This window comes from Anas acuta, chromosome 8, assembly GCF_963932015.1.
Source record: "Anas acuta chromosome 8, bAnaAcu1.1, whole genome shotgun sequence".
NCBI lineage: Eukaryota > Metazoa > Chordata > Aves > Anseriformes > Anatidae > Anas > Anas acuta.
This window is the reverse complement of record NC_088986.1, coordinates 1,725,537-1,747,917: the sequence shown is the minus strand read 5'-3', so window position 1 is coordinate 1,747,917 and position 22,381 is coordinate 1,725,537. Positions and strand designations below refer to the sequence as shown.

The window sequence follows — 22,381 nt, the reverse complement described above, 5'->3', positions numbered from 1 at the left end:
GGGGGTGGTGTGTGGGGCATGGGGGTGGTGTGTGGGGCACGGGGGGGTTGGGGACAGTGTGTGGGGCACGGGGATAGTGTGTAGGGCACGGGGATGGGTGTGCGGAGCAGGGGATTGGGGCCAGGCCTCGGAACAGCTCCAGGTAAACCTCACGTTCAAAGCAACCTCTTGGTGCAGTTCCTTGCACGTAGCCCAAGACAAACAGCACGTGATGAGCAAACGAGAGTCGTGGTGCGTTCCACACCATCTATGCAAACAGTTGGATCTCTTCATTTTAATACCTGCGTGTTGTTTTTTTCTGCGCATCCCAAAATTCCGGAGGATTTCTGCAATTAATTCACTGCTTCGCTCAACGCGACGAGCCTCCAAACACACAAACGGCATTGTTTCGTTTGTCAAGCATCGTGATTGTCAAACTAATTGCGTGGCCTGCTTCAAAATCAGGCAGGCTTGTAATTACCTACCATTACGGAAATAACCCTGTCTTTAATTAGAGGGGGGGTGCTGTCAATATTTAGCTTCCTGTCGTTGCACGCACCTTATCTGCGTGATTCTGGTATCGGGAAGAAAACAGTCACGTTGCTCGCCACCTCTGCACGGGCATTTATTTGGATCGCCACCTCTGCACGTGCATTTATTTGGATCACCACCTCTGCACGTGCATTTATTCCCTTTCTTTTCCCAGCTCCTCTGGACCAGCCCGAGATCTGGGGCTCCATCCAGCCCCCCAACAGCGCCGACTCCCCGAAGCTGCCGAGACCTTTTCCAACTGGAAGTAAGTCTTCCAAAAACGAAGGAGTGCAAACACACAGCCCCAGCCTGCCACTTCGGGCACTTCTGGCACGGGCAGAGCAGCTCAGAGCTGTTCAAGGGGGGGGACAGAAAAGCCATGAAAAACCTTTATTTGTGATTTTCTGCCACGTCCCATGGCTGCTCTGCCTTTGGCTTGGCACGGAGCAGGTCCCCCCGCAGCCGTTTGGCTTTATTCCAGCCGTGCCCCCGGTGGGATGGGGACACGGTGACCGCAGCGGGTGCCCCCCCGGCAGCTCAGCCCCTGACCTCCCCCTCCTCTGCCTTGCAGCACCGCCGCCGCTGCCGCCCAAGAACGTCCCGGCCACGCCGCCCCGCACCGGCTCGCCCCTGACGGTGGCCCCAGGTAAAGGGCAGGCACCCCGCTCCTAGCACCCACCATCCGGACCCCCATCCGGGGGCTGCTCTGCCGGGGTCGGTCCCCCCCCTATATCCCCAGGGTGTCCCGTGTGTGACGGCTGCATTTCGGACGTGGATTTGCCCCTGCGCATCCTCCTCGTGGCGTTGGTGTTGTTGTGTTCGGGGGTGATGCTGCAAAGAGCTGAGCCTGGGTGGCACCCCCCCGGCTGGGTTCCTGCTCTCTGCTCCCCACGCTGCTGCTGGTGGTGTTTGGCTCCTCGCAGTGACCCCAAAGCTCACCCGAAACCCTGCAGGGGGGGAATCGCAGCCCCTGCTCCTCCAAGCCTTGCTGCACGAGGCTGGCTGTCCCCTTGTCCCCGAGGCCATGAGCTGTGCTGTGCAGCCCCTCCATGTCCCCGTGCTGCAAGCAGGGACCAAAACAACCAAACCGAGCAGTGGTGGGACCGGGGAGCATCGTGCTGTGCCGCAGGCGTGTGCCCGAGCTGCTGTGTCCTGCTGGTAACGTGCTCGTTAACGTGTCCTCGTTCCCAGCCGCCCGGTGGCTCCGTGAGCGAGCAGAGCCTCGTGCCTTTCCCTGCTGCTGGTCGCAGCCCAAAAAAATCCATCCCGTGGTCTGCTTCCCTGCGCTGCATGGCCCCGGCAGTGTGGCTGTCACACCAGCATGTCTTAGTGTAAATATATTTATATGGACTTGGATATAAATATATGGGCAGAGCGTGCAAGAGAGCTGTGGTTTGAGTTTGAACCGGTCCCGTGTGGCTTGTTACACGTTGCACATGTGCTGCTGTGGATCCTCGTGCCTGCATCGCGGTCCTGGCTGCCCGTAGGAAAACCCTCTCCTAGCAAGCAGCGGGCGCAGCCCCTAACCCTAAATAAACCCCACTGCTTTGACCGCAGGGAGCGAGCAGCCAGCCGCCGAGGCCAAAAGTGACAAAGTGCCATCGCTCAATGACTTGGACAGCATTTTTGGCCCCGTGCTGTCCCCCAAGTCCGTGGCCGTGCACACGGGAGACAAGTGGGTCAATTTTTCCGATCCCTCCCCGGAAAACGTGACGGTGGCACCGAGGCCCCGCGAGAAGGCGGCGGTGGCATCGTCCCCCCCGGCGGGGGCAGCGGGCAGCCCGGTGGCCGAGCCCCCCCGTGCCCTCCCGTCCCCGCTGCGCCTGGAGGAGCTCCAGAAGAAGGCTTTGGAGCAGCCAAAAGAGGAGAACGCGGAGCCGGCCGCTGCCTCCCCCAAGGATTTTGGGCCGGGACAGAGAGCGACCCCGCCGCCCCCCCCGCCGCCCACCTACCGCACGGTGGTCTCGTCCCCCGGACCGGGCGCCAGCAGCGGCGCGGGAAGCCCCAGCGGTACGTCCCCCACCACCCGCTGTGTGCCTGGCTGCCCTCGAGCCCCCCCTCCCCGTCTCGTGTTCCCCCCCAGTGCCTTCCCCAAAGCTGGGGGGCTGTCGGTGTCCGTCCCCACCCCTGCTATGTGCGTAAAAACCCCCCGGAAACATTTGGCGTGAGCGTGCTCGTGGCTGCGTCCTCAGTAGGCTTCAGAGTGAACGAAGGAAGAAGTGTTCCCAGCTGGTGATCAACTTCTAAATGAGCCTTGGAAACGTGGTGCTTGAACAAAATGTGTTGCAGGCACCCCCTCAACACCCCCGGGCTGGCAGCAGTGACCCCCCCGGCACAGGGGTGAATGCAGTCCCCATCCACCTGGCCGTGGGTTGAGGGGTGCAAAGCCCCAGCCCCGTTTGGAGAAATGGCTTTTGGAGGATGTGGTTTGGAAAAACAGCCCCCCCAGCTCTGTCTGAGATGTGCTTCCTGCCTGGTTTCACCTGTTAATTATTAATTATTAATTATAAATGTCTGGGTGGTGGGGGTCAGCTTACAGCTGCTGCCACCCCACAGAGCAGAAACTACCCGGGGTCGCGCAGCCCCAGCCTGGCACCCATGGGTGCTGGGACTTCTGCAGGTGACACCAGTGGCTCCGAATGAGCTGAGGAGGGGCAGGACGGGGACGTGGAGGTGGCTGCGTGTGGCAGCGGGTCAGGGTGCGTGGGGCCGGGCAGGTTCCTACTCCTATTTCCTACTCCTGCTCCATCTTCTGGAGGCCCCTGCTGAACCTGGCATCTTGCAGGGCTTTGGACTCTTTGCACCTCGCTGATTCTGGGGGTGATGAGGGTTCAAAAGCCACCTTGTGGCACCCCTTCAGTGCTGTGAGGTTACTCGCCCTCAATAATTCCTATTTTCCTAGGCTTTCAAGTGGACAAGGAGGAAAAAAACATCAATCTTTGGCACCCAAATTAGGCTTCTAAATAAAAACTTAATTTTCGGAGGTGCTCACATCAATGGCCAGGACTTGTCCCTCTTATCTCAGCAGCCCGCCGTGAGGTCTGATTGCTGCAGGTCTTGCTCTGATGGTTTCATCAGAGCTACATCCACAAAGCTCTGAGCTGTTTCTCTTGGAAGCAGCAGCAATAAAGCTAACCACAAAACCAAAATTTGTTTGATGGCACATCAGCCTTGGTGGCACGGTCACAGCCCGTGACGACCACGCCAACCATGAAGGCATCACCGTTGTGTTCGTGGAAACTCTTCCAGCGAGCTGGGGAGCGCTTTCTGCTCCCAGCAGAGCCGATAACGTTGCTCTCCGGCACCTCCTGCCCTTCCTCTTCATCCCTGGGGTAAAGCCCCATCCCTCTCGGGTCTCCTTTCTTCGTGTGGTGGGACCAACCCTATGGTGGTCCCATAAGCTGTGGGAGCCGTGCTGGGGTGGATGGAGGCACGCGGTGGTTTCGCAGCTCACGAAGCCTCAGGGCGCGCAGGAAGAGCCCAAATTTCTGCTGCAAGCTGCTAGGATGGAGGAAAAGCAGCATCAGCTGCTACTGGGGTCAAAATGGTCCTTGGCACATCGTCTCCTCCTGCTTGGGCAGCGTTGTAGGGTTCCTGAAAGCATTGAGGCTGGATACGGGGTGAGGGGCTCTCCTGCACCAAGCTGCCACCCTGCAGCAGCCGTGTGGGGACGCCGGGGTCCCCGTCCCCTCCCCGCCACCCCATCAGCTCCTGGGGAGCAGAATTTGGGCACCGACGTGATGCTGATTCCCCTGTTTCTGTTGCAGGTTCCTCGTCCCCGGCTCGCCCCGGCACGCCGCTGGCCGCCTGCGGCACCCCGCCGCCCCCACCGCCGCGGCCCCCCTCCCGGCCCAAGCTGCCCCCCGGCAAGCCCGCCGTCGCCGACCTGGTAGGTTTGGGGTTGTCTGGGGCTTTATGGGGTTAAGGAAATGAGACTGGAATGGGAAAAGGGAGCAGCATCCCCGTGGGATGAAGGCGTCAGGGCCGTACAGGGTTGGGGGGTTTGGGATGGGTACGGGGTTGCTGCTCGGGGTGGGTTTGGACACGAAGCAGCACGGAGAGCGGGGATGGGGCCAGCAGGGTGGGCTCCCCGTGGCTGTGCTGCAATCAGGGTGCTGGGCTCCTCCCTGCAGCTCGGGGCCAGTGCAAGCAGAGAATTTTGGATGGGTGTTACGGTCCAAAACTATCCCAAAAGGAGCCACGAAGACCTAATGAAGGTGCATGGGCACAGCTGGCACTGCTCTCTTCCCAAATGCGGTTGCATTAAATGCACCCAGTGGCTACCAGAGCTGTGGTGCCCCACTGCTCTCCTGTGAGTGGATTTAATCTGCTGTTTTCCTGGATCCAGAAGAAAATATCTTCACGTTAAATAATTGAAGTCGCTCAGGTTTGCACCGACCTTGCAGGGAGGCTGGGGCCAGCCGGGAGCAGCCTGCCTCGGGGTGCGCAGGGGTCCCGTCTTCAGCAAAAGCTTCTGGTTGTTTGATGTGGATGTTCTGTGCTTTATTTCCTTTAACCTTGTGTTATTTTATGTTTTTCTACAGTCCAGGCCTTTTAGCCCTCCTATTCACTCATCCAGTCCTCCTCCGATAGCACCTTTAGCCCGTGCTGAAAGTACTTCTTCCATATCCTCCACCAATTCCCTGAGTGCAGCCACCACTCCCACAGTTGGTAAAAACAACCTCCAGCACTGCTTTTCTTTCACCTTTCCTACCTCTCAACAGCCCTGAAAGAGTCCCGAGCCCTTTCGACTTGCTCCATTGGTCTTTGGTTTCACGTCGGCTCACTTTAATCAGGTTTTGAAAGGCAAAAAGGGGCTGGGGGTGGGCGCAGCTGCCCACCAGGGCGATGCTGTCAGGGAAGCTTTCTCCTCCTGCCAGCCCCAGACGTTGTGCAAAATACATGTGGTGAGGGTAGGGGTTATCACTGAGCGGAATGCAGCAGAAAACATGCTTGTGGTCTGTAAATTTGGTCAAAACACGCTTTTTTGGGGGGGCTGCTCACACCCTGGTGGGGAGGGGGCTGGAAGCCAGATGTGGGACCCGGGGAGCGATCACTGCTCAACCCCTCCGGGTGCCTGAAATTCACATTTCCCGTTAAAGGAGGGGTGGGAAACGGGGTCTTGGCAAAGGCCCTTCAAAACCCTGAGCTTCGCACATCTTAGATCATAACGAGGTGCTGCTTCTGGAGGAAACACCCTCAAAAAAAAAAAAATACAAACAGATTTTTTGCCAAATCCCTCGGGTGCCTGGTGCGGTGCGAGGCAGTCGATGCAGCCCCGAGGTCCCACTCTCTGGGTGCTGCCGGCTCCCCCCGTGCCTCTGCCTCCATCCCCGCTGCCCTCCCGCCTGCACCCCGCTTCCTGCAGCTCCATTTTCTGTTATTTTATTTTATTTCCCTGTTTATTGCCCTGAAATGTTGGTGCGCTCGGCGGGGCCATCCCCACGTGCCGCCTGCTGCAGGCTGGCAGCAGCCGGGGGCGCTGGCGGAAGAAGCAGCCTGGCTGCTAGGGAGGGAAGCTGGAGCCCCAAAACTCTTGAAAAACAAAACCAAAGCAACAAAAAAAAAGCAGATTTGCTCGGGTCTGTACGTGCTGAGCCACGGCGTGAGGCGTTCCCATGGGACATCCCCGTACGAGGCTGTTGGGGACGGCAGCGCCGCAGCCCCGAGGGAGGCCGGAGCCTCCCGCCTGCGTCTCCATCCCGCTGCTGCTTCACCCTGGAGGTGCTGTGGGTGTTTCTCTGTCCTCTGTCCGTCGGTCCCCGTGCCAGCATGCTGCTCAAAGAGCACCCTGCCAGCAGCCCGTGTGCCTGGGGTGCCAACTGGGGGTCCTGGGGGACCCAGCAGTGGGCGCGGGGCTGGCGGTGCTGGTGGCACGGGCACGGTGGGGAGATGGAGGCTGTGGTGGAGGGCACAGCCTGTTTGGGGACAGGGTAAGGGGCTTAAGGAGTCCCGGAGCCAGGGCTGTGAAATTCAGGGTGTGCGTGAGGCCGGCAGCCCCCGCCCTGCCGAGGCCTGGGTGGGTTTTCCCATAGGATGCGCATGAAATAAGCCCTTGGGGCGCTCGCTTTGAAATGTACATGTTTTCACTTTAACGTATGTTTTTGTGAGCAGAGCTGCCTCTCCGTGTTTCGTAACGGCTTATTCTGCACCCGCAGCACGGCCAGGGAAAAGTGGTGGCAGTGCAGAGCGGGTGCCCCAGCCCCAAGCCCCACGAGCCACCACCCTGGGGTGCCCCAGCACCCCCCCGTGTCCCCAGGGTGACCGGTGCCAGGCGAGCACCAATGCAACGCTCCCCATGCTCCAGGCAGCGTTTTCCATTTATGATTTTTTCATGCAAAAAGATAAAAAGGGGAAACCAGGAGGCCACGTGGGCAGGAGGGCAGGTGGCGTGTGGCAGCAGGTCGGGGACCTGGTGGCCCTGCGGCTCCCCAGGGATGCCCACGGCCAGCACCACGCTCCTGGCCTCGTTTTTTGTAGGGGCAAATCCCTCAGAGTTCGTCCCAGAGCGCTCGGAGCTGTCGCCTCGTTTCCGTGTCCCTCGTGCTGTGCTGGTGTGCTTCCGTGGGGGCTGCATGTGCGGTCACTGACTGCAGAGAAAGGCGCTGTTATGTCTGTGCCAGCGAGCCTGCAATTATTTCTCTCGTTAAAATTCTTCTCTGTGTGTCCCTGTGGATAGACGCGCTGCTTGATTTCACCGGGGACTCGTTTTCGCATTCTTTTTTTTGCTCTTCGTTGCGTGTCTTCTGCCCGTGTCATCAGAACAGGGTGCTCTCTGGCACGCTGCCCACCTCGGCAAGGCACCTGCGGGTGCACTTTTGGGGAAATTCAGCCTAAACGTGGGCATGCCGGTGGCTTCTCGGTGACAGCACCAAGAGGTGCCATGCCACCGCCTCCCAAACTCAGAGGTGAAGGGTTATTGCAGCAGCACCCGGTGCCAAGCGCTGATCCTTCCCCGGTGCTTTTTGGGTGGTGTGAGCGCAGGTAACTGGTGAGAACGGGAAAACCCCAGTTAGGCATCTCCTGCCCTGCGTACACGTGGTTCTCTGTGAGCTGTCTGTCCCAAAATTCACGCGCACACACCTGCATTTTGCTGCACGTGCTGCTTGCAGCGCTGAGGCTGGAAGCGAGCCCCCCGGGACGTCCCCGGGACCGTGGGCCAGGGCGCCTCGTCCGCTCCACCCATAGACAGAAAAGAGAAAACAAAAAAAAATATTAAAAAATCGTTTTTAAGCGGGCAAAAATTCCCTTCCGTCTGGGCTTCCATTGCTTTGCTTCCTGCTTTCTGTTCTCCGAGCAAACCCCCGAGTGCCAGCGCCCGCTCCCTGCCCTGCACGCTCGGCTTGCGGCGCCGCTCCCCGCCCCGTAGCGAGACGAATGTCCTGCTCCGTGACTCACTCTGTGTCCTTCTCTCTCCCTCTCCTGAACCTTCCCCATCCCGCTTCAACTCCCGGCCACACAGAGAATGAACAGCCTTCCCTCGTTTGGTTTGACAGAGGAAAGTTTTATTTGACTTTCGAAGGTAAGTAGCGCACAGCACGCCGCCTGCCGCTCGCCCCCGCTCCCGCTCGCTCCCCCGGGCTCCTCCGAAGGCTCCAGCCCGGGTGGCTGCGAGGTGCTGCGGCCAGCTGCCACCGTTTGGGCTTGATTTGTGCCGTTCATCTTATTTATTTGGGGAAAAAAATAAAATAAAAATTCTGGGCTGAACACCAGGTGCTCACCATGAAGCCCCCAGCGCCCTCGCCAGCCGCCTGGGACCCCGGCATGGAGCCCCCCGGGGAGCTCGGCGTCGCTGCCGGCTGCAGGGTGTGGGGGCTGCGGGGCTGGGCTCCCCATCGGGCTGTGACGAGGGGAATCCCACCACCACCCGGCCCCGCAGCCCCCAGGCCCTGCAGCGGGGTCCCTGCCTGCCCCTCGGGATGGCCTTGCGCCCGCGGAGACCCTGCGGGGCGAAGCCATCCCGAATCGCTTGCTGCCTGCCTTGCCAGCAGGGCTTCACCAGACAGTAAATTCGGACAAGTCCAGGACAAAGCCAGGTGGTTAGAAATGCTCAGAAAACCGACAGCAATTCTTTTTTATTTTTATTTTTTTGGCTCATCACATCGATTCGGTTGCCTTAGAGCCCTGTGGTTCGTTGACCATTCACCAGCACACAGCGCGGAGAAACGAGCGCACGGGAGCAGGGCGCAGGAGCTGCTGTAGCCACCCGGAGGGGACGTGGTGGCACGGGAGCAGCGTGCCAAAAAGGGCTGAGCGCGGGCACGTGCAGGCAGCGTTGGCGAGGGCTCAGCTCCTTCCCCTCTGCCTCGCCTTTCCCTTCCACCGCTGGGCCCTTTCCATCTGGTGCTCGGTTGAGTTTTGCCTTTTCCAGCCCAAGCCCTCCCTGGGCTCCCATCCGCAGGGTCCGTCTGTCCGTCCGCGTGCTGGGAGCTGTGCTGGGGCTCAGGGAGGATGGAACGGGGCAGGACAGGGCACGCAGTGGCCGCCTTCGAGCCTGCACATCCCCCTGGCGCTCCTCCTCCTCCTCCTCGCTCGCTCGGGCACGCAGCCCCGCGAGCACGTGGCAGGTTTGCGTGTGGGTTTAGGTATGAATGCTTCCAAACATCTTTTTTTGGCTGGTATTTCTGGATTTCTGCAGTTCCTTGTGGCAGTGTTTCTGTAGGATTTTTATTTTATTTTATTTTGCTATGATCAGAGTACTCGCGGGCCATGGGGTAACCACCTCTGTTCCCCATCTTTGTGCAGGGAAAAGCGAGGCAAATGTCACGTTGCTGCAAAAGCCACCCAGCGCTCAGGGGTCTGGCTGTTTGCAGACCCAAAATCATGGGTCTGCCACCTTTCCAATAGATAACTTTGTGTTTAAAAAATAAAAAAAAAATAAGCTGGTTAGGCTCTGAGCTCGTTAGAATAATACAGGGGTTTTCCTGGGGAAGGGCGGAGGGGACTGAGAGCCCTGCATGCCAGCAGCCACAGGATTTCTCAGGAGGTTTTCCCGTTCCTCCTGCCTGGATGGACTTGGGGTCGCCCCCTCCTTTCGCCCTGCTCACCCCACCGAGCCCCTACATATGTGTGCCTGACCCACAGCAGCCGGACCTTTCACTCCTCAAATCCTCTTTTTGCTGCCTCCATCGCTTCACAGGTGCCATGTGTGTATTTGGGAGGATTTCTTTTTTTCTCTCCCCCAAACTCACAATTACACAGCAAAGCTGCCTGCCCGAAACCTTCCTCCTGCCTTCCCTGCTGAAATGTGCTGCTGGGCAGCACCTCCAGCACCTCCCAAAGCCTTCACCCTGGTTCCTGCAGCGGTCGGGGTGGTTTTGACCCCAAAGTGTTTCTGTATGGGTTTGGAGAGCTCCATGCTGGGGCTAGGACGCGTGCGGTTGGTCTCTGGATGTGGTGATTTGCTTCCTCGCGGGTCAGTGAGGTTTCCCCTGGTGTAAACTGTCCTCGCTCAGCTCATCACCTTTTTTCCAAGAGGAAAAAAAGCTGAACTGAAGGCAAACGGTGTGCTCGAGACGTGAACACCTCCAGCGGTGCTTGTCAGGGGGTTTCTGTGCGTGGTGGACGCGGTTTCTGAGCGCTGGCACTTGCTGAGCATCATTTCTTCCAGGCCAGGGCTGAAATAATGCATTCTCCTGGGTCTTTTAAGATGTATGACCAGGGAGGTGTGTGGCTACATTAATTTTTAACACCGGTCCAGGCTGCGTTAGCCCTCTGGAAGGACGGTGCCAGCACTGGGGAGGGCTGACCCGTGCCGCGGGGAGGGAGCAGCGCTGGCGTCGTGCCTTTGGGGTGGTTGTAGGGCGTGTGGGATCGTCAGCTGCGGTGCTGCATTCCTTCAAAACTCATCTATCAAAGCCCAGAGTGGAATTTAGCTGGCAGGGGTGCTTCTCCCAGGGGACTGCATGAACCCTGGCTTCCCTGCCCAAACCCCGTGCCCCATTTGCCTGATGCCACAGGGCCAAAGCACGAGGCAGGGCCTTGCTGCGGCCAGGAGCCAGCAAACGCACCCACACCGACAGCAGGGGAGCAGCAGGTGGAGAAGAGGGGATTCGTGCTGAGGACAGCCCCCCCAGGAAAGCATGAGCTCACGGCAGCCGCTCGCTCGCTTGGCGTCTTGGCGAGGGTCGCTGCCCGCCGGCCCTGCCCGCAGCCTGCGCTGGGAGCTTGCATGGGAGCATGCTGCGAGAGAAACCACCCCGAAACAGCCCATTTCGCCCCCTGCCATGACTTATGATGTGTTCTGGGGGCAAAACAACCCCCTGTGTTTAGCTAATGAACAGGCAGGGATGTATTTTGTTAAAAGGTTGCAGGAGGGTGCGTTGCAGAAATGCGCTGGGGGCACGGTGGAGCCGGCAGGGCTGCGCTTGGCTCCCTGCCACCTCCTGGGGACATGCTCTGGTCCCAAAAGCTCAGCCCGGGGTGTGGTGGTGCATGTCGGACCATGAGGAGGGGATCAGAAGCGCCCCTGGGGCTGATGCTTTGGGGCAGAAACCAGCACCCTGCGTGCTGGCAGCTCGTGTTTTGCGCTGCCCTCGGTGACGGTGGGTGGCCAGCACGCCCCAGGGTTTCGGGGAGCCCCTCGCACCGATGCCATTCCTGCAGCCCACCACGGCACGGTGCAGCCTCGATGGTTTTGCAGCCTGCAGAGCCATGCGTGGGGTTTCCAGGTGTGCAGGGTGGAAAGCAGCATCCCACGTGGATGCACACAAGGAGAGGGGCACGCACGAGGGTGCTGCGGGCAGGATTTGGGCACTGCCCTTCGGAAAGCAGCACCTGCTGCAGGGAGGGAGAAGCCAGCGAGCATCCTGCTCCCTCGGGCATGGGAACCAAACTTCCCAACCCCTCCAGGACCCTCAAAATGCCCAAACCACCCTGCACTGCCCACCGTGCTGGTGCCCTGTGCTCCTGCTCATCTGTTTTCTTCGCTCATTTCACGGGGGGTGGAGATAATCCCGTAATGGTGTTAGCGCTTCATCCAAAGCCTGGGGGACTTTTTTTTTTTTTTTTTTTAAATATCTGCCCCCAAAGCCCCGTGTGGGGCTCGGTTCTGAGCAGGGTGCCCCCCCTGCCCCAGCGAGCGGAGGCTTTGCTCTGTTGCAGGCTCCTCGCGGGGCCCCAGCCCGCTCACCATGGGGGCTCAGGACACCCTGCCCGTCGCCGCCGCCTTCACCGAAACCGTCAACGCGTACTTCAAAGGGGCCGACCCCAGCAAGTAGGTGCCGACCAGGGGGTCCGGGTGCACGTCTGGGGGGGGGTCCCAGCTCAGAAAAGGGGAGGCTGTCACCTCCCCGTGCTGCATTTCGAGCCCCCCCGTTTCCTCCCCTGGGTCTCTGTGCCCGGCGCTGCAGGTGCATCGTGAAGATCACGGGGGAGATGGTGCTGTCGTTTCCAGCGGGCATCACCCGACACTTTGCCAACAACCCCGCTCCGGCGGTGCTCACCTTCCGCGTGCTGAACTACAACCGGCTGGAGCACGTCCTGCCAAACCCCCAGCTCCTCTGCTGGTAAGCCCCACGCCGCCAGCCCTCACATCCAGCCAGGGCGAGGAGGCTTTCCGCAGGAGCAGAGCGCTCGCAAAAACACGTGCTGGAAGTCTCTGTCCTCCCCAGGACCTGGGCAGGTTTTGGGGAGGAAACTCTCAGCCCCTAAATATTGGCGGGGGTATTCCCTCTGAGCAAGCTGCTTGCCAGGCAGCAGAGGAACAAGTCCTTTTCCTGGGGTTTGCTCATTTTCTGCTCACAAAATGCTCCTGCGGTGCCTCTCCCAAGGCACCTGAGCACAAGCAGAGGCACTCGGGGGGGACGCGGTGTTTCTGTAAGGACGGGATTAATCCTGGTCACAGCTGAGGGGTGTCTGTGCTCATGGAAAGGGTTAACCCTCCCTAATTAACCCCGTTAATTGCTCGCAGTGACAGCACGCAGAGCGACGCCAGCACGAAGGAGTTCTGGGTCAACATGCCAAACCTGATGACGCACCTGAAGAAGGTCTCGGAGCAGAAACCACAAGCCACCTACTACAACGTGGACATGCTCAAGTACCAGGTACGGCTTCTGCTCACGCCCAGCTCTGCCCAAAACCTGTGCGTGCCCTGTGGGTGCCGCGTGGAGGTAGCAGGAGGTGGGGAAGTGCTGGCCTGGGGTCCCCCCCCCCGTGTGCCGCTAGGTTTCGAGCCCCGAGCACGCCTGCGGTGTGAACGCACGGCGCTGCCTCCTCTGAAACACCTCACCTTGCATTTGCTGCGTCTGTAAAATGGGATTTCTCCCTTCACCCCTACGGAAACTAAATGTTTTTTCTGTCATTTTGGAAGGTATCTGCCCAGGGTATTCAGTCTACTCCATTAAACCTTGCAGTGAGCTGGCGGTGTGACCCTGCAAGCACTGACCTCCGCATCGACTACAAATACAATACAGAGGCAATGACCACACCGGTAGCTCTAAACAACGTCCAGTTCCTCGTCCCCGTCGACGGAGGAGTAACCAAGCTGCAAGCCGTGCTTCCACCCGCTGTCTGGTAGGAGCCCTCTGCGACGGGTGCCGTGGGTGCTGGGGGGGTGCCGGGACCAAATCCCATCCCCATCCTGTAGGATGGAGGCCATAGCTCTGCTCTAAAAGGGGCACGGTGTTTTCTGCTCGGGTCAGGCTCGAAGCTCCAGCTCTGCCGAGCAGCTCTGGGGCCCGGTGCATGCAGCTTTTGGCAGCCTTTGGATGCAGCCTGGGCAGCGACTCGGTTCCTACAGAAACGCTCTTCTTCCTCTGCTTGCAGGAACGCTGAGCAGCAGAGGATATTGTGGAAGATCCCCGATATCTCTCAGAAGTCGGAAAATGGAGGTAATGCCCCGAACGTGCGTGTTGTTCGCGATGAATGCTGCGCCCAGACCTTGGCCTCTTTCTCTTGTCTGCACCCAGAGTGACCCCTGCCAGTGCTGGCTGGGGACAATGCTGTTGAGAACCCCACAAAAAGCCTTAAAAATCCAGGCCCTGTCCCCGGCGTGGCTCTGCCAGCCAGAGCTTGTCCTCACGGAGGGTGTTAGCACACAGGGCATGGGTTCGGCTGCTCTCCAAGCCCCTCGCTCCCTCAGCCCTCCCTCTGTTTGTGTTGCACCCCACTGGGGGCCGCAGCAACCCGTGGGTCACTTCTCCTGTGTGCTTCATGCCAGGGTGTCCAAAAAGCACAAATCTGATGGCAGAATGAGGAGCTTCGCCTCCTGCCCCCTCCTGGGGGTCCCCGTGCACCCATGGCAGCGGGCAGCGCGTGCCAACCCGCCGGCGGGGCTGGCGGTGTGCCCCTGCGGGCTCGTAAGGGACCCGTGGGGGGCTTTCCACCCGCAGGCGTGGGCTCTCTGCTGGCCCGCTTCCAGCTGTCGGAGGGGCCGAGCGTCCCGGCCCCGCTGGCCGTGCAGTTCACCAGCGAGGGCAGCACGCTCTCCAGCTGCGACATCGAGCTCGTCGGCGCCGGCTACCGCTTCTCCCTCATCAAGAAGAGGTTCGCGGCAGGTAGGTGCCAGCCGGCAGCTCTCCCACGCGGTGGCAGGAGGTCCCCGGGGTGAAATCCCCGGTAAAATCCCCCCAAAAATCCCCCGTGGGGTGCAGTGTCTCTGGCTGCGCATGGGCAGCACCCGCTGCTCGCCCCCCGCTGCGCCCCAGGGCGGGCGGCTGACTTCTGGTCCCATTTCCAGGTAAATACTTGGCCGATAACTGAAGGAAGCTTATGCAAGTCTGTGGCAAATAACACGGAAAATAACCAAGGACTGCTCTGCGTGGAACGGGTTTTAATTGCAGTTTAAGGAAAATGAACTAAATCCTGCACTCGGGACGTTTCTGTTGGAAGTGTCAACAACTTTCAGCGTTTTTTTTTTCCCCTCGGAAAACACCGTCTTGACCAGTCCTGCAGTATTTACTTCTAGATGTAACATTGTTAATGGTTTTAAAATGTAATTATTGTATTTGTAAATTGTACTCATTCCAGTAAGGCTGTATTTTGGCAGTTAGACACTTGAGTTTTAGCATTTTACCATTCATGAAATGGATGTAATTTAAACTGTGGTATATAAATTTAATAGTAGTACTGTCGAATGGCACAATGCTTACAGAGGTAGATTACATTTTGTCAATATATACGATTTAAATTCCATACTGATAGCTGTTATCAAGGGGGTGCCTCACAGAGAGAGAGCTAAGCAGAGCCCACGTGCTGGTTTACTTTTTCTTCAGTCCCTCGTATGGCCGACGGAGATGAATTAAAAGCTCGACCTTTGGGTTTAGCTGGTCCAACTCCAGAACCACATTTCCGTGAAGGTGGAGGCTCCTCGTGCAGCCTCCCAGAAAAAAAAAGAAGGGAAAATGCCACTTCTGTACAGAGCATTTCCTTCAAACCTCCCTTGCCAGACAGCTCCGGGAGCGAGCCCGTGTCCCCCGGGCCCCGCAGGCCCCATGTCAGGGATCTGGGGACGTGCAGCCCCTGTGCCCTTCCATTTCACCGATTAGGCAGGCAAAATATCCATATTAGTGTACAAATATTGAAAAAACTAACGCAGCTCGAGCCAAAAGCACCTGGCGCTGGGATCAGCATTCGCATGGCCTGGAGATGTTTGCATCCCGGGGCAGCTCTAGGTCGGGGTGTGTGTGGTGGGACGGGTGCCCAGGAGAAGTGCAAACCCAGAAGGTAAAGCACAAGTTTTTGAGAGCAAACTCGCCGGTATCCCCAGATGGAGCACTCAGGCCGTTTAGTTATTTCCCCCCCCCCCCGAAATGGAAATATGTATAAACTGTGCAGCCCACCCCCTTCAGACACAGGGCGAAATCTAAGAATCAGTTTCCGCATAATTGGTTCATGCTGTGTACAAATGGTATAAGCTCATGCTTCCAGAAGAGATCTATGTCGTAGTCCTGAAAAGAAGGATTTTATAATGTAAATATTGCCAGAACATAGATATTTTCCTTTATATTTTGTTTGCAAGACAAGGTGTTTACATTAGCATTGGGTTTTCGGATGCTTTTTAAACGAAACAAAACAAAAAAAAAGAAAACCAAACCAAATAACCCCAAACCCCGAGCTTGTCCCACTCGTGTCCCCCAGACCAGGTCCCTTTTTCCAGGCGTGGGTGCTGGGGTCAGCACCCTCCTGGCCGCGTGCCCCATTCCCTGTGCACGCCTGGGCCCCTCTTTTGGGAGATGCTGGGACCGAACCCAGCGGTTTGGGGCAGTTTTCCTTCATGCTGTTTTTGCCAACATTTCGCATAGCTTTTTATGTTCACTTGGTGTTTTTTGGGAGCGTTGAACAGTGTCCCAGTAAATTCAGAGCAGCAGCGAGGGCGTACGTAGGGGCATTTATCACCCATTCCAGTCTCTGTAGCGGTGGCAGGAGCCCCCAGCTCCATCGCATCCAGGGCACTTGAGCTCCTCAGGCTTCACCTCTGAATTTAGGCAGGAAAATCCGGGTGTGTGCAGGCAGAGGGCAGGCAGGAGATGGAAGGTGGTGAGGGTCCGAGGTGTGTAAATCACCTGGGTGCCTGCAGCCCCACACCTCTCGGGCTGGGAGCACGCACAAAAAAGCTCTTTGGGCAACAAAAGCAGTGCCTGGCCCTCCTCCCTCAGCAGCAGGGATTCCTTTTTTGATTAAAAAAGGAAGCATTCAGACAGTCACTAGGCTGGGTGCATGCACAGAAAGGTCTCAGTGTGGTCCCCTTGGGCCCTGCTCCCTCGTGCTGGGTCCTGGCACCCGCGGGTTCGCCCTGTTGCAGATGGGGCCGGGCTGTTTTTCTCCACGGACACCTGCAGACGTGGCTCTTTAGATGTAAGGAACAGAAAGTCCTTTTTTTTGCAACTTTTCTTCTCTTGTTTGCTGCAAGTATTGAGGTTTCACAGCCAGCCGAGGGTGCTCCTTGCAGGAGGAGTTCCTGAGCAACTTCCTACACGAACAATACCTAATAACTAGCGGATCAATCAATACTAGAAAACATCCCCAAATCAAAAGCATTTCATTTGGTGTTTACTTTTGTTCTTAAATATCTCTCCCCTGCTGTAAAGCTGCTGGTTATTTTTGCTGTAAGGCCGCTGGATGTCAAACACCAGGCTCTGTGCTGGGCTCTCGCCGTGTGCGTGTGGCTTCCCTTGCAAAACCTTGTCCCGAGCGCAATCGTGCAGCGAGGAAGTTGCACAACTGCACGCTCCTCCCGGGGCAGGCTGCTCTTAGGATGTCGGCGCAGTTATGTGATATTTAAAATACATTTATTTTTTTGTCTTCAGCGTGCCCCTTCAGGATTTATTCATTACAGCGGGTTTTTTAACATAGGTGAGAAAGAAAGCCAATGGCCCTAGTGACGTTAAGGTGAGCTCTGGCTCCCAGGGCAGCATTTTCCCAGGCTGTAGGCACCGGGACACGTTGCAATGGGGTGCTCTCAGGGTCCCTTTTGCCTGGTTTTTGGGCTGCACCAGAGGAAAATGCTGCTTCCACCCTTCGTTTTGAAGCCGTGCACACCTGCAGGTGAGAGCCAGCCGCCTTTCCTTTTGACGTGACCAGAGAGACCTAGGGAAGTCGTTCAGTGCCCAGGTGATAAATTGCCCTGCTCTTGCAGGGGCAGTTATTTTCTCAGCGAGACCCCACACGCTGTGTTTGTGCTCCTTTCCTGGGGTCAGACTGCCACGAGAAGGTGTCGTATTTTTAAATGACCTAAGAGGGTCAAACATCTTTTACCGAAAACACCCTCAGATGCATGTTGTAATTCTGTGTCGCAGACAAACCCGTCTCCGTTTGGCTTTTTTTCTTAGTAGAGCTGACGGTGCTCCCCCTGAACACGTAGCACCTATTTCAGCTCGTGCTTGAGGAAGCCAGTTCTATCCCCTGAATATGCAGTGACTTTCCCCTATTCTTTTGTTGTCAAAGGCGTCATCTTTATGTGAAAATGTCTTTGTTAAAAATCTTAATTTTGAAGCTTACCGTGACTGAAATACGTAATTTCATCACGTTGTGCTTTCCCTGTAAGGAATTACTGTCTCAAAGACTTCATTTCATAGCCAGAATACTTACTCTTTTTTCTCACAAATTTACAAGGAAAGCAATTCTCGTAGAGCTAGGAAGTTTTATGATTTTTTTTTATGATGTATTTTAATTCTCACTTCATGGCAGAGCAGGAAAAAGGCCTGTAGAAATAGCCCACACCTCCTGTACGATCTCCCCTTGCATTTTGGGAGGGACTGCTGGTAGTGCTGCTGGCAATTTTCTTGAAAATCGCAGGTGTTGGTGAGGCAACGTTCCTCAAGGGTTTGCACAGAAGCAGGACTTCACTACAGGCCAAGCAGTATGCGAGAAGATACGGCAGGGTTTAACAGGTGCTTAGGATATTTATTTCTCTGTTAGATCTCCCTCTCCTTCTTGACAAGCAGCAATTTTGGGGGGAAATGCCACGCTGCGGTTCGGCCCTGTAATCCATGCATGGTTGTCTTTGAAACCCACTCCTTTCTCCCAGCTCCATCCAGGATGCTCTAAGGCTGATGAAATCGGCCAGGTGCTTTGGTGGCACAAATCTTACCCAAAATTGAGTCGCAGTTTGAGAGAGGAATCGCGTCAGGTCTCGGTTCACAGCTCCGGTCCTGCCCAGGACACGGGGGGCTGGGCTGCGCCCCCGCTGCTGCAGCCCCTCGGGGCTCAAAGGGAGCCCCAGCAGCAAATTGGGTTCCCCGGGGTATCACCCTATATAAGCTATATCATTTTATGAAACCCCTCGTGTATAAAATGTTTATAAATATTTGTGGATTAAGATACACAGGTCTATTTTTAAGATTTAAGTTAAATAAGTTAATGAATGGCTGGCCTTTCTTGCCTAAACGTGCAATGAGATATATTATACCTTTAGTCTACGATGGCCTAGGTACTGCTTAGTCTGTGATGAAAAACTTTGCTGCTTACCTAATGTTCTCAGAGAAAAACTGTAAAGACGTACAGGTTTGTTGCACATGGACTCCTGCAGCAAAGCTTTGTATTTGACCACTGGTACTATGAATGTGTTGTATTGACTTGTTGAAGATAATCATGAGACAACATATTTTAAATGTTACTTGCCTTATAGATTAGGATACGAATATGTGGATATCATTTTTGTAAATAATGTTTTTTATAAATGTCTTTCCTCCATTCTCCCTCTCACCCATTTCACAAAATCTTGAATATGCAATTATTTACCATGCATAATACTGCAACAAAGAATCCCCCACATCAGAACAAAGTTTATTAATTCTATACATGAGAACCACATCAAACGCCCACTTAAGTTGCAATTTAAATGTGATTTTTTTTTTTTTCCTGTAAAATAAAAACCAGAAAACACTGCTTTGAGTGTGTTTTGCTTCCATGTGCAGCTGGGGCATGGGGCTGTGGTTGGGGTTGGCATGTGGGGACCCATGGGGACATTTAGGGCCTGTGGGGACACTTAGGGCTTGTGGGGACATTTAGGGCTTGTGGGGACACATGGGGACCATGCCTGTGGGGGCACTTGAGGGATGGGAAGAGCCGTGGAGGCCATGGGGACGCATCAGGGCCTTTAGGGACCTGTGGGGACTACGGAGACCTGAAGGGACTGAAGTGACAGGCAGGGACCTGTGGATGTCATGGGGACACAAGGGGGCTACAGGCACACGTGTGGCTCTGTAAAGACCACAGGGACCCCTGGGGACCCATAGGGGCATGGGGGAGGCTGTAGGAACCCGTTATATAGGACCACAAGACCCACGGAGGCTGCTGAACCCTGCTGGAGGGCTTTGGGGACACATGGCGGGGCGCATGGGGACACGGGGAGGGGGTGCTTGGAAGGACCTGAGGGGCTCAGAGGGCCGTGTGACGGCTGTAGGGACGCTGTGGCAGCACAGCAGAGACCCGGGGGGGGTGTCCCATGAGGGGCTAGAGTGACACGAAGAGCAACAAGGCGGCTGTGGCGACATCATGAGGAGACCGCGGGCACAGGGGGACGCTGAGGGGCCGCCGGCCGCGGGGCGGCGCTGGCCGAGGCCCTCCCGGCCCCTCAGCGGCCTCGGGGGGGGGAGGAATGCGGCGAGGCCCGGGAGGTTCGGGCACGGAGCCCCGGTGCCCCCCGGGCTCCCCCCGGCGGCCCAGCACCGCCTCAGGGCCGGGCGAGGGGGAGCGGGGCGGCGGGGAGCGGGGTGGCGGCTGCCCCCTCACGGGTAGGGGCCGGGGCTGTGGGTACGGGGTGTCAGCGGGGAGCCCGCCCTGGCTTCAGGGCGGTGGGATTTCCTGGGGAAACCCCCAATTTCTTTGGGGAATTTGGGGGTTTTTGGGGGGGTTCAGTGCGTGTGTCCCCGCTCTGCCACAGGTCCTGCCGAGCGCTTCCCGGTGGGCGCAGTGGAGGCCATCCTGCGGGACGTGCTGCGGGGGTACCTGCGGGAGCAGCCCTACGAGCCCGGCACATGCAGGGAGATGGCGAAGACCATCGCCGAGGTACCCCCATGGTTCATTCGCTCTGGGGGCCGTGGTGACCTCCTGCTGCTTCAGGGAGGCTTGGGAGGGGGTCCCACAGCGCGGTCTTGATCGTATTCTTCTTCTTTGGTAGGTCATGAGGCATCCATCCCCCTCCCCATGCCATTTCTGATAGCAGTTAACGCAAAACTTGAGGTTTTAGGGTTTTTTTTTCCAGCAGCACGCCTCTCACTTGTAACCACAGGCAGAGCAAGGGTGGTGGGCACCATCCGGGGTCAATAGCGGCGTAAAGCAAACGCTGGAGGGGGCTTCAAAATGCACCGAGGGTTGGTCTGGAGCAGGAGCAGAGATATACAGTTTGATGGTGGGGGTTGTTTGAGCAGCAGTGGCTCTGGCCAAACACACGGTTTGGGCAAAAATTCTTGTCCTGTCCAGAAATGCTACTAATTGAAGTGTGTTTCAGACCTTTCCAAACTAAGCCCTTGGTGGTGCCTGTGTTATTACAGTGGCTTAATTCTGCTCAGTGACACGTGCAAACTCCTTGTTGGCTAAATCCAAGAAAAGACTGTCCTGAGCTTTTAGTTTTTCAGCTGATTTGGTCCAGGAGGGCTTGTCGGCATAGAAAAAGCAGTGCTGCCTCGGGTACCTTTCCCCCCTGTGCTCAGCAGGTGAGTGTGAGTGTGTGTGGGAGGGTGATCTGTGCAGTGGGAGGATGGCACTCACGTACCCGAACTCCTTACTTCACATCCGTGCTCACATTCCTGTAGTCAGGCAGAAAGATGTGACTGCTTTAGCAGATGGAAGTGTTTTTTTTGTCAAATGACATCAGCGGCACGCATCCACCTGCTCGTGGGGCTGGGGTGGCGTGCTGTAGATGTTTCAAATTGCAGCATTTCAAAGATTACCATCAGGAATATTGCAAGGGCTCAGTAGTGCAGTGCTCACACTGCTGCGTCCCAGAAAACCCAGTCGCTGAGCATCCCCTGCGAGGAGAGCTCGCCGTTGAAGCCTAACCACGCTTCTCTCTTGCAGGTTATCAAAGCTCGGGTAAAAGCCCTCCTGGTGCCGAGGTACAAGATCGTTGTGGTGACGCACATCGGGCAGCTGAATGAGCAGAGCATGCAGATCGGAAGCAGGTGCCTGTGGGATCCAGCGACTGATACGTTTTCCTCGTATGTGTTCAAAAACACTTCGCTGTTTGCTCTTGCAAATGTCTACGCAATCTATTTTGAATAATGAGGTAGCTGAGTTTTAGCAGTGGGAAAAATTATCATTCTCTCTAACTCTTCCTGTTTCTGTTTCTGAGAACAGTTGTGAAGGACCAAGGCAACTCTGAAATGTTTTGTAATGTGGTTACCGTAAGGTTTTTGGTGGTGGATGTAATAATTGTATTTCCCAAGGCTTTCTCTGGGAAGTGATTCTCTGTAAAATGCCGTTTTGCACCTGATCCTAACCGCTTTCAGAACAGTGTATCCCTGTAATACTCTTTCTCCTTGAATTTACTGTGGCTACATGATCCCCAAGTAGAAATCACAGGGGGATTTTTTGAAAGTAAAACAAAAGCATTTTGAAATAGTCCGCATTAAATGGCATTTTCAGGCGGTTAAGCAGGTGCTTAAGACTAACTGTCCCGCAGCATTTGAAATCAAATGATAAATGCCTTTAAATTATATCATGTTTAGAGTACATACATCCAACATGTCTGGCCCCTTTTATTTAAGGTGCCTGAATCTAGCAAAAAAAAATTGATTTGGGTTTCTCAGCTGATTCTTGCCTATAGGTAGCAGGGGACAAACACCTCTCTGCACTCAGAAGTGTGCTCAGAAACAGATTTCCAGGCTGGCTGGGTGCAAATTAACTGCCCGCCAGGCAGGACCTTGGGCAGACTTTCTTGGAAACAGCTGCAATAGGAAACAAATCATGGCACCTGCCCCTTTTAAGGCCAATCAGTGCTGAATTGATCACAGTCTCTTCTGCTTATTGCAATCCCCACGCTGTGGCAGGGCTCTGACTTGGAGGCCTCGTGGTGTGATGCTCTGCACAGAGTTATTTACACAGCCCTGTTTTTAGTCTGTTACTACTGAAGATGGGCTTTTTGCTACCCGTGTTTCATAGTTGATACCAGGTCCAAAATCGGCTGTTGGATTTTTGTAAGTAAGAGGAAACACCTATGGTAAATGGCTAATGTTACGACATTTTATGTGCAAAGCTGAAACTAGACTAGTCGCTGGATAGAAAGAAATTGTCCTCGTGTCTAAAAATGTAATGATTTTAACATGTAAAAATTAAAACACTGAACTTTGTAGGATGTAGACAAACCAACCTGAGCTGCCCTTGCAGCCATTAGCTGGTTTGCACTAGAGCATTCACCATTCAGCCTTTACTCCTTAGTGTGCTCCAAAGAATGAAGCCACAATTAAAGAATACAACTGAAATAACCGTG

At 56.0% G+C, this 22,381-nt stretch overlaps 2 protein-coding genes across 2 annotated transcripts in view; both read left to right on the top strand.

The window, feature by feature from the left end:
* The window catches only part of SGIP1 (SH3GL interacting endocytic adaptor 1), a 39,193-nt gene extending 20,357 nt beyond the window's left edge, over window positions 1-18,836 (top strand). Inside the window, exons 12-24 of the mRNA XM_068690559.1 lie at window positions 686-775; window positions 1,082-1,156; window positions 2,068-2,520; window positions 4,278-4,399; window positions 5,055-5,181; window positions 7,973-8,032; window positions 11,614-11,725; window positions 11,862-12,017; window positions 12,422-12,554; window positions 12,821-13,023; window positions 13,276-13,340; window positions 13,842-14,006; window positions 14,189-18,836. Of these exons, the coding sequence (XP_068546660.1) occupies window positions 686-775; window positions 1,082-1,156; window positions 2,068-2,520; window positions 4,278-4,399; window positions 5,055-5,181; window positions 7,973-8,032; window positions 11,614-11,725; window positions 11,862-12,017; window positions 12,422-12,554; window positions 12,821-13,023; window positions 13,276-13,340; window positions 13,842-14,006; window positions 14,189-14,211 (1,784 nt within the window). The 3' untranslated portion in view covers window positions 14,212-18,836. The remainder of the gene's footprint in view (window positions 1-685; window positions 776-1,081; window positions 1,157-2,067; window positions 2,521-4,277; window positions 4,400-5,054; window positions 5,182-7,972; window positions 8,033-11,613; window positions 11,726-11,861; window positions 12,018-12,421; window positions 12,555-12,820; window positions 13,024-13,275; window positions 13,341-13,841; window positions 14,007-14,188) is intronic.
* Window positions 18,837-19,522: 686 nt separating this feature from the next.
* On the top strand, window positions 19,523-22,376 carry DYNLT5 (dynein light chain Tctex-type family member 5). Its single transcript, XM_068691187.1, has 3 exons — window positions 19,523-19,685; window positions 19,835-19,959; window positions 20,971-22,376. Exons 1-3 carry the CDS (start codon window positions 19,550-19,552, stop codon window positions 21,172-21,174), a joined length of 465 nt encoding a protein of 154 aa, XP_068547288.1. The 5' UTR covers window positions 19,523-19,549; the 3' UTR covers window positions 21,175-22,376.
* Window positions 22,377-22,381: the final 5 nt, after the last annotated feature.

What these genes read in the sequence shown, in the direction of transcription:
- DYNLT5 (XM_068691187.1), top strand. Translation starts at nt 19,550, where the DNA reads ATGCGGCGAGGCCCGGGAGGTTCGGGCACGGAGCCCCGGTGCCCCCCG. An exon ending in TGGCGGCTGCCCCCTCACGG is followed by an intron (nt 19,686 to 19,834) that starts GTAGGGGCCGGG and finishes GCTCTGCCACAG; the next exon opens with GTCCTGCCGAGCGCTTCCCG. An exon ending in TGGCGAAGACCATCGCCGAG is followed by an intron (nt 19,960 to 20,970) that starts GTACCCCCATGG and finishes TCTCTCTTGCAG; the next exon opens with GTTATCAAAGCTCGGGTAAA.